The 10,874-nt window shown below is 45.9% G+C and overlaps 1 protein-coding gene across 3 annotated transcripts in view; it reads right to left on the bottom strand.

The window, feature by feature from the left end:
- GABA-B-R2 (gamma-aminobutyric acid type B receptor subunit 2) overlaps positions 1-9,944 on the bottom strand; it is a 408,105-nt gene extending 398,161 nt beyond the window's left edge. For all 3 annotated transcript variants that reach the window (XM_075875480.1, XM_075875481.1, XM_075875482.1), the window contains exon 1: positions 9,570-9,944. In XM_075875480.1, the coding sequence (XP_075731595.1) occupies positions 9,570-9,923 (354 nt within the window). In that variant the 5' untranslated portion in view covers positions 9,924-9,944. The remainder of the gene's footprint in view (positions 1-9,569) is intronic.
- Between the last annotated feature and the right edge of the window lie 930 nt (positions 9,945-10,874).

Below are 10,874 nucleotides of genomic sequence, written 5' to 3'. Positions count from 1 at the left end.
GCAGTCATTGTTAAAACGCAGCTGTAATGAATGTCACAGTGTAGATTTCAGGGCCACTGCGATATTTTTTTAATGATCGCCTCAGTTCTGTAGGACCTCTGTGCGACGCAGGTCTGATGACTAAATAGCTCGAGAAATCAGAAATCCAGAAAATCGTGATCCTAAAAGGCAGCTGCGTCAGTATCCTTCCATAGCCATTAAAGATGAAGAGTTAGCTTTCCATTCGGGGCTTGATAGTCATCATCCTAGCACAGTCATGCCGTTCAGCACCCACGTGTTTTCGGCCTACACTGCGGGTTTATTCAAGTCTATCAGTCCTGGATAAATATTTTCGCCGGCGGATAATGATCTGTGTGTTTCGATAATTAGTAGGACCTCAGAAGACCTAAAAAAGTGAGCCAGTGGACATCAGGGCAAATTAGGTCATTACGGTTCAGTATCTGTGAAACTATAAAATTGAGTTCTTTATTCTTGATACTCACTAGAGTACACAAAAGCTGGACCACCGTCGCATTAGAAAGTGTTGAAGCCTTTGAAACAACCTGTGGACTTCGTCTCGAAAACGGCGCTTAACCACCGCTGGCCATCCGGCTCAGTTTTACACCTAACTTCCGTCAGGTGTCTCGCCCCTTTTTGGCCCCCAGCTTCACGAAAATGCCTCAATGATGGGGCATATCGCTGCTGGGGTTATTAAAGAAATAGTGCACTCAATGATTAGCAGTGTTGATTTCGTTTCAGAGTTGCGTGGGGAAATGTGCGATGATGTCAGTTGACACCGCCATAAAGACATCTTGCAGGTTACGTCATGGTCGCAGCTTCGCAAATTACTGGTTAACCAACATGACCGCCTTCATGGCGCGTTAAGACAGAATATCTGCGTCGCGTTTAACCTGCTTCAAAATGATGACGATGCGACCGGAATTCTATCGGCCTCTCAGCGTCAATAACAAGAGAACTTGCAAGTGACGTAACGATTAGACTAGCCTGCAGTGTCACAAACTTTGCGAGTGCCATGTGGTTAACCATTATGGTGGTTTAAGTGACGTCAATGCAAGCCATCCATAAAGGGTTGATAAGTTCATGGGCATGCCTGCCGGTATTTGCGGCTGCTTTCACCCTCGATCTCTCTTTGCGCGACACGTCAGTGAACCGCTCCACGGGGTTCGCTCGTTCATTGAAACCTACTTGCTAGCAACTACTAGAAACACCACTGGTTTTGTCGTATTTTTTGGCAAATGATTCGTGCCCTGCCGCGGTGTTCTAGTGGCGAAGGTACTTGGTTGCTAACCCGCAGGTCGCGGGATCGAATGCCGGCTGCAGCGGCTGCATTTTTGATAAATAGCGAAAATTCGGTAGGCCCATGTGCTCAGATTTGGGTGCACGTATATGAACCCCAGGTGTTAAAAACCTCCGGAGCCCTCCACTACGGCCTCTCTTATTCATCATATGGACGTTTTGGGGCGTTAAACTCCACATATCAACCAATAAAATGATTTGCGTTGACCTTACTATACGTCGATAATGCGCTAATTACCGCAATTGTTTTCTTGCTCTAACACTTCCTACTCATCATCAGGGCAGTTGAGTTCTCTTTCGTGCATGTCTTTGCGTTACTTCACGCTGCTAGTTTAGATGCCTTCCGCCCGTACTATATCATGCCATTCGATCAGATGCTACTGCGCCGCCATTGCCGTCACGCCAACTGCTCATTTCAAGACGTTTCACAACACGAAGGCCCCTTGACTTTCAACAGTTGGTGCCCGCTTCGTCGATAACTAACTAAAAAAAACTAAATAAAAACAGCACTTCAATTTCGATGGAGGCGGAAATGTTGTAGGCCCGTGTGCTCAGATTTGGGTGCACGTTAAGGAACCCCAGGTGTCAAAATTTTCGGAGCCCTCCACTACGGCGTCTCTCATAATCATATGGTGGTTTCGGAATGTTAAACCCCACATATATATCAATCAATCATTTTCTCATCGTCACTCTCGATGCCAATAAGTTCGTCTGCTGTAAAAGCGATGAAACGTGCCTGTAACTGACGTTTATTATATTTGGAGCGACATAAACACAAAACTTTTAGTAATTCTTCAGAGTTTCATATACCTGGCTAACCTCTGTGTCCTTCCTTTCTCCTCCTCCTTTGTGTTTCCCCCTCACTTTTCTTTTGCGATTATCTACATAACTGCCACTGAAAAGGTATACTACTTACAAGCTCCTCGAAATGCGTAGGAAAAGCTCTTCACTCAAAACGGCCCTCCCCACGTGAATTAGCGTTCATGCGGTGCGTTTATTCGTAACTGAATCGCCTGAGTGGCTGGAGACACTGAAGCGTCGTGTTTCAGCTTCGAAGATATCTGACGCACTGTGTTTGCCTCTTGTCCGGGAATCATCTCGACACGGTTACCACCAAAAATGAGCGAAACCCGATACCAAAGGGCAGCGTTGCTTTATCACGTCGTTTTAGTTGCTCCCTCTGGCGGCACGGGATGATCGTATGCGAGACAGCAATGGCCGAGGCGCGTCCGACCAATGATTCGACGTGTGCCCTGAGGTGACGGAGAGAAGCGATATAAGAAAGGTGAGGAGGTTAACTAGACTACGCCCAAGGAGGATTAAAGAAAAATCGCTGGAGTGGAAGCTTCCTTAATGCATTGCCAGCATAAGTAAAGCCAGCTTCTGCCACTGCCAAGATGGCGGAAACATGCTCTTTTCTGATAGTGCCCACTTAAAGATCAAGTGGCTTTGATATGTTATGTAAATGCTACGTTAGTTCTATATTAAAATATAGTTGTTCCAGACGAAATAACACACAGAAACTAGTATGGATGACTTAATCTTCAAAGAACTTTGCCTACAGTTAGAGGCTCACTAAGGAAAACTAGTAACTAAGACGCACTTGGAGCACTATGTGACCCGAAAAAGTTCCCACATTAAACTCGCTGGTCTTGCGAGGGAAACGCTTCGCTTTTAATCGCTGAACGGTGATACCTTATCATACCCCTAGTAAGATGGCCACCACAGTTGCCATTTTGCCAGAGGAACGGCTTCACTTCTGCGCAATCATTCCCACTCCAGTAATTTTCTTAAATCCTCCTTGACTACGTCCAGTTTGGTACCCTACTCGTGGGGAGAGGGGAAAAAACGACCAAACGAGAGAGAGATAGAGAGAAAAAGAGTGAAGGGGATGCACCTTGCACACCACACACACAGAGCAGGGTTTCACAAGCGGTTGCTTAGTGGTGTTGCCTTCAAGAATTGTAGAAGAGCTCATGTAACCTTCTGGGTCTATACTCCTTGAAGACCACGCACCCGAGGTTTTCTTTATTTTTCCCGATTCCTAAGTAAATAAACGATCACAACCCCCCACCCCACCCTATTATCCTCATTGCACACTAGAGAGTCTGGTGATGTTGTTCATAGTAGGGACAGCGGGGCAAGACCTACTCCAAGGTACTCTCCACAAGTGCTACTAGTAGCTCCTGCTGCGTGATGATGGTGCACTTTCTAGGCAAAGATGCTCCGGCTGTAGAGACGTTAGATCACGTTGTTTCCCTGTGGTGTCCCGCTTTACCACTTCGATGCACTAATGGTACATTGCAATGACAACTTTTTTTTTTGTCAAGTCAAGACGTATTGTCAAGACGAAAATGGGGAATAGCTCGGCTAAATATTCGTTAACACTTCGTTTTGTGACAGCAAGCGGCTGTGGTTAACAGGTGTTGGAATTTTATGGTTAGTTGGAGCAGACTGCAAGCCCGTGCTGTGAAAGCAATGGTGGTTCTGCGGAACACAAGTCGCCTGAGTGGACAATATGAAAATATCTGAAAACAGCAATATCAAGAGAACGTAAAAATAATCGACCGAGCCCGTTTGACACGAAGGTTTCAGATCCACGGCCTTGTCTAGAGAAACTAGTGAGGCCGCTGAGCTTCTCTTTCGCATATGTCGATTATTCGACTTTTACGCCCAAAGAACCCCCCCTATTTAAAAGATGCTCTTGCGCGCGCGCCGCCTTTCATATAGTTTTTCATATTTTACACTATCTGCAGAAGCTATTTATTTTTATCGCCTAATACGTTCCTAAGACGATGGGATTTCTTTTTTTACGCATTGTTTTGCGCAAACTCGCCTAAGACATTTCCCCCAGTGAATTCCATTGCATGCAGAGTAGCATGCGATAAACTATACGCTGCTGAGACCTCTGATTTTAAGTGAGAGCTCTCTTTTTCTCTCGACAGCATTTTTTTTTTGTCCATAAATCCAACCACGCATCACTAAACAAGTGTTCTGCGTGAGCAATAAGTATTAAGGCGTGCACTAAGAGCAAAACACTTGCAGAAATAGAACGGATGTCGCAGCTTCCTTTAAATGCCTTTTCGAAGTCGTTCAGTTGGCAGCGCACGTCAACGAACTCTGCCTGCAGTGAATAATCTTCGGCTTTAGAAATCACCCTAATCATTCGACGGCTCCTGGCTCTTGCTGCAAGGTTATAGAGTTCATATTTTTTTCTCGTCTAGGAGGAAGGAAGCATACAGAAAGGGAGAAGGCAGGAAGGTGAACCAGAAAGGCATCCGATGGGCTACCCTACACTGGGGCGATTAGGGAAGGAGGCAAGAAATATGGGAAAGAGGGAGAAGGGGAGAGAATGAAAAAATAAAGGGAGAGAGAGAGTTAATTCACTGCTGCGTATAAAAATTCTCAGCCAGTCAGAGGCGTTCACGCAAGCCTGTCGCGCTCAAAAAGCCCAAGAGGGCTTTCACTGTCTCGTGGGCCGTCGAGAGATGCGGACGATGCTGTAATAGCACCTGCACAGAGAGTGGCCGATCGTACAGTCACCGCAATGCGTTGGCAAGTGCTTTTCTCTCTGAGGCTCCACACACTGCACATTCTTTCCTAAACAATTATATTAACGACTTATACAATAAAACAGGATGAGAATAAAAGGTATATGTATATACGTCACGTCCGAAAAAAAATAATCCAAGATGCAGTGTTGTATTTGTAATACCCCATCGGCCAACAGTCCATATTCTTCGATGGAACCTCTCCGCTAGTTCCGGTTTCAGTGATTTCAGCGCAAACGTATTACAAAGTTACTCGCATAACGCGTCATCTTTGGAAAATAAAATACCACCACTTTTGTTGGGCTCCCTTGGTAGACAACATTTGAGCCGAATGTTTTTACGCGAAATAGGACGGATCATAGAGAAGAGACAAGCACCGGCGCTGTGCTTATTTCGCTTGTTCTTCGCAGTTCGTCTTGGTTTACCTTAAAGTCTTTGCTCAAAAACAAAAAAAAAAAGAGGAAGCTACCACAAGAAATTTTCGTATAAATACGAGGACGGAGAGAGAGATAAAGATGCAAGGAAAGGCAGGGAGGTTAACCAGACGCACGTCCGATTTGCTACCCTGCACTGGGGAAGAGATGAAGGGGAGAAAAGAGGTTGGAGAGAGACAAGAAAGGCACACACCATCACGAGCACACTCGGGGGAGCACACGCGGTCTACAGGCGGTCGCTGAGGTTTGTTGTCTTCAAGTAATGTAGGAGCACTTTAGTCGCATGTGAGTGTAGATTCCTAAAACAGTTGTGAGATAGATATATGCGACACTGTTTTTGGCACACATCAAAACTGCAAACGACGCCCAGTACTATGACCTCGCCTACAGATGCTTCTTAAGGCGCAAGTAAGCGGAGCAGACATCCGCAGGGTGGCAGAATGATTTAGGAAGAGAAAATAGACAATCACCCATTTGTGGTATGATTTACTTGTGGCTTTGAGCCACAAACGGGTGCTAATCAATTTTCGCTTTCTTACTCCTTCCATTAAATGCGGGTGTCTGCAGAACTCATTTGCATTGCTAGTGTCCATGCACTTCGAGTTGTCGATGAATTCAAATCAAATCAAACTTTATTTCCACCATGTACAATCTTACAGAGAGGACGATGAAAAAAAAGGTGCCGGGAAGCGGCATGACTAGTCTGTAGCCCAAAGTAATCTAAGGCATGTGGGAAATAGGAATCAAAAACAGTGCGCAAACGAAGACATGGAATATATATATATATATATATATATATATATATATATATATATATATATATATATATATATATATATATATATATATATATATATATATATATATATATATATAATGGGAGTAATAATTCAATGGGCCAGTTAGTCTTCGTGAAGGTATGGGATATGGCACAACGGGAGCGTTGTCAACAAGGATAAATATATTTATTTCCCAACAGTTTCGGGAGGGGTCCTCCCTTCGTCAGGGGATGAGTTATACTGATTGATTTGATTTGTGGGGTTTAACGTCCCAAAACCACCATATGATTATGAGAGACGCCGTAGTGGAGGGCTCAAGAAATTTAGACCACCTGGGGTTCTTTAACGTGCATCCAAATCTGAGCACACGGGCGTACAACATTTCCGCCTCCATCGGAAATGCAGCCGCCGCAGCCGGGATTTGAACCCGCGACCTGCGGGTCAGCAGCCGTGTACCGTAGCCACTAGACCACCGCGGCGGGGCGGGATGAGTTATACTGACATGAACTTCCAAACTTCGTTGCTGCCGCGTCCCTCTCGCCTTGAAAGATGTTTGCGAGAGTGAGAGGGAACTAAAAAAAGGAAAGAAAGAAAAAAAAGAGAAGAAAAAAGACGAGAAAAAAAAGGAAAGAAAAGAAAGAAAATGAAAAAGAGGAAGAACCACTGCCAACACTGAGAACGAAACCAACTGTCCGTGCACGTCCACATACGGTTCTTATCACGTGCTGTTCAGTTCTCGACGTGTGTGGGACCACCCAAGATTATCGGCGCGGTGGCGGGAGGGGTCCGTGACGACGTGTGTAAGGAAAGGGTTTCCCCTTAATGGGTCGGTCGGCTCTTTACCTTTCATATATATATATATATATATATATATATATATATATATATATATATATATATATATATATATATATATATATATATATATATATATATATATATATATATATATATATATATATCTTGATTGCTAGCTACCTTGCTAGCTCAATTGGTATAGGGCGAACAACCCGGAAAGGCGTTGGTCCTGGGTTTGATCCCCGGACTAAGACGAATTTTTCGACATCAGAGAGGCCTTTCTTTCTGTGAAATTCTTACAGGTTTCCTTGTGGCTTCGTGCAACAAATGGGCAGTTGCCAATTTTCTCTTCCTTAGGTGCTTATTGAGTCAACTCGCATCGAAGACGCGGCGCAAAAAGAGCTGATGGCCTGATAAGATGGAAAACAGATAAATTCGTATTGTATTGTTATACCTTTGTATCAAGAAAATGATTAACGCTAGCGGGGCTGTCACTCACACGAATGCTTTGAGAAGAAACAGACGTCTTTATGAGTCGTCACCCAGAAGGCACTTATACTGTATATATAGAGATATATAGAGTCAATCGATGCTCTTTGAGGCAATGTTACCTTTACTTTACGTGGCATAAGCACGAACGCCGCATGCCGTTACCTAACTTAACCTAACATAACCGCACATCCCTGCGAAACCACGATCATCCTGTCTGTGCATCGTCCAAATCACTTTCGCCATTATGCCACCGGTTTTGCCACTTCTGTACTTCCGCTCGGTTAGGCTATTAGGACATGTTGACGTTCCCAGAATCGATCGACTGAGATGACGACTTTTGTTATTTTACTATCGTTTGTTGTCTTTTCTTGACACTAGAAAGCATCGCTCCGTAGCGTTACGAGTTGTGTTCGGTCAAAGGAAGAGCGGTTTACTGCGTTGATCATGAGAGGGAGTTCCTTCCTGGAGATAACGATGTCGTCCTCTGCGGGAGGCTTCAGTTTTTTGCAGATGTTGAGGCGCTAGGAAGAAATATTTCGTTTAGCTTTTGAAAACACGAAGTAATGTAATGTGGAACCTTTTACCGGGAGTATCATGCCACATTTATGTCGGCTCACAGTGACCGCTAAGATTAGAGGCGGTAATTCGATAGTCATCGCCGGTACAACTGTGGATATTCGATGGATCTGCAACTTGCGAGCAATTCTAAAAACCTTCAATGCGTCTTACCACCCCAGTAAAAAAAAAAAAACTGCATCCAAGTGGTTGTAGTAGACCAAAGTAACCGAAATATGATGCTTCGACTCGGGGTCGGCCCACAGTGATGGCTGAGATTAGAGCCAGTGGTTAGTTAGTGATCCCCAGCGCAGCTGTGAATACTCCATGGTCGAGTCGCGGGGGGTGACTTCAAACGTTTTTGACGCTTTTTACCAACACAGCAAAAAAAAAAGCGATGCATTCAGGTAGCGTTTGTGGATAGAGGTAATCCAAAAGGTGTGCCGTCCTTTTTAGCTTCAGGATGTTCATCAGATGCTGTATATTGAGTGACACAAGTTTTTCTAACGACAAATCGTTTGACCAAATGCATGCACCTGTACTGAAATGGTGGGAGCTTGGACAGAAAACTATGCATGCGAATATTTTCAATAAGCCAGCAGCACAGGACAAGTATTGTTTATTTATTTATTCCTCCCGGGCATTGTGTGTTTGCTTTGACAGCGGAGCAGTATTGGTTCAAACTCATTTGATGATGCACCGTGTAAATGGCACAGCATAGGGACTTTGTGGGAGTTACGCTGCAAATTACATTAGCTTTACTTTTGTTTTAGATTGATTCTGTTTTTATTTGGTTATTTCATACCCGATACGTACATTGCATGCCTAATAGCGCCTTAAATTTTAATGTTGTTCAATAAGAAAGGGCAGAACAAGCTGGACTATGAGGTCTGTCTAAAGTGTGCATAAAGTCTTTGAGGCCTCGTTTACAAAGTAAGGCTTTAAATATTGGTAACTTTTAATGTTTATAGGTGCTGCGTATGTTGCAACATGTCTGTAAAGCAAACTTGCGCGGCAAATACCAGGAGGAAAAAAAAAAACAAGTTCTCAGTGATAGCTGAAACCCTCTAGTTCATCCTAAACTAATACTATCCAGTTCACCCTAAATTGCCAGAAATGCCTGTAAAGCTCGTATTTATGAAATATTCGCGCTGATGTTCAGTTCGCATCTCCGTGGTATCCGCACGCAAGAAACGCCTCAAACGTGCGTCCAAGTCGCGATATATAATTGCGCCCGTATGTCGGACGTTCGTAAACAGGGGGCTTAATGTGAAATTGACCCTATAGACACGATACTTCCACGGAGCCCACAAGGTTGTTGCCGCAAAGGTTATCACGCGGGCCGCTTCGGATCGCTTGGCGCTACAAGTAGCGAAGTTCTCGAATCTGTCGTCAGGGCAATTGTGGGGAACGTCAGTATCGAATTATGGACAAGCGTGGACAGCGGGGAAAAAATGCTATAAAGGGCTGCATGAAGGTACGTGAGGCAGCATTGAGAGTCCAAAGGTTCTCGTACTGGTAGCGTCGGAGACTCGCGGGGAAGATCATCAACCCAGTAGCTTCTATAAGCAATGAAGAAAAAATATACAGAGAGGCTCACTGGGAGCATACGGGGGAATTAGGGGAAAAAGATTCTGGGAGGGACGATCCGGCGCCCCACTGACCTGAGTGTCGTTCCAGATGATGTCGAGCCTGTAGCCCGGCAGGAAGTGCGGACTGCTGTTGATGTGTCGCAGCGCCAGGTTGACCGCGGGCACGACTCCGCGGCCGATGGCGCCCTCGCTCAGGTTCAACGTCGTCGGGAAGAATCCCGCGATGAGCAACTCTTCGGGCTCATCCTCGGGAGAAGACGGCGGCGTGCCGGGCTCGTAGAGCTGGTGCAGCGCTCTTTCGTCGCGCTCCGCTTGGGCGTCTTCGTCGACTCGGGCCGTGAGGGAGGACGTCCACCGGCCGCCCAGCACGAACAGCAGCAGAAGCACGACGGGGGGCCGGAGCGGCGGCACCAGTGCGGCGCGCATTCCCCGACCCGGCGCGCGCACCGGCACAGCGACGCCGCGCACTGCGCCGCCTCGGACGCTGGTGCCCGGACCCCGGCGCCGCCAGGGGCCGCCACGTGGTGAAAAAATGGGGAGGACGGGAAGGCTTCTCGCGTGCCCCGGGCCCGGGACCCGAGCATCGCTCCTCCCCCCTTCGTTTTTTTTTTCTCTTTGTGGTTGTTGCCTCTTAACCTCGGCACTCGGCAAGCGCCGCTTGCGCCGCTGTATCGCCGCTGACGCCGGCCGCCGGATGCTTTGCCACCTCGTGTGCTTCTTTCTAATACAGCGTGTTTTTCTAATACAGCGTCCTTAGTACACAGTAAACTCGCAACGGTGGGCTATAGTTGTTCTGGTGCTCTGCTCCTGACCGGAAGGTCACGGAATGTCAGCACTGCCGCGGCGGCCGCATTTTTCCATGGGGGCGAAAATGCTTGAGGCTGCTGTCCACGGATTGAGCTGCACGTTGAAGAGCCCCAAGATGTCGACATTTCCCTAGCGCCCCACTATAGTGTCTCCCATGGGCATAGCGTGGGGTTTTAGACGTCACAACTCCACTATTACTATTAGTATTACATAGTAAGCTTTCGCATAACACAAGGACACAAGGGGGGTAACGCACAATGCTGTGTGCTGTGTTCTCTTTTTTTTGTCATTTTTCCGCGCTATAAGCTACAATATACAAGAGCCAATCATACTCGGGGACACCTTTCTGTAGCAATAAAGGGAAGAATATAGAACCAAAGTGGGTGTCTGCCACCACTTTAGAACCTAGTCCCACAATTGCGTCTGTGTTATCGGAATGAAAATAATTTACAAAAAAATTACCTTATTTCCTACGGGATGCTGTTTATTAAGAGGCGCGGCCCAAACGAACGAGATAATAATATTTGTTTTGCTTTATTAAGTGTCATTTCGCAATTTTGCCCGTCTAAA

The sequence above is a fragment of the Rhipicephalus microplus genome, chromosome 10 (genome assembly GCF_043290135.1).
Source record: "Rhipicephalus microplus isolate Deutch F79 chromosome 10, USDA_Rmic, whole genome shotgun sequence".
NCBI classification, from domain to species: domain Eukaryota; kingdom Metazoa; phylum Arthropoda; class Arachnida; order Ixodida; family Ixodidae; genus Rhipicephalus; species Rhipicephalus microplus.
The sequence above is the reverse complement of the archived record's forward strand: the minus strand, read 5'-3'. Positions and strand labels throughout refer to the sequence as shown.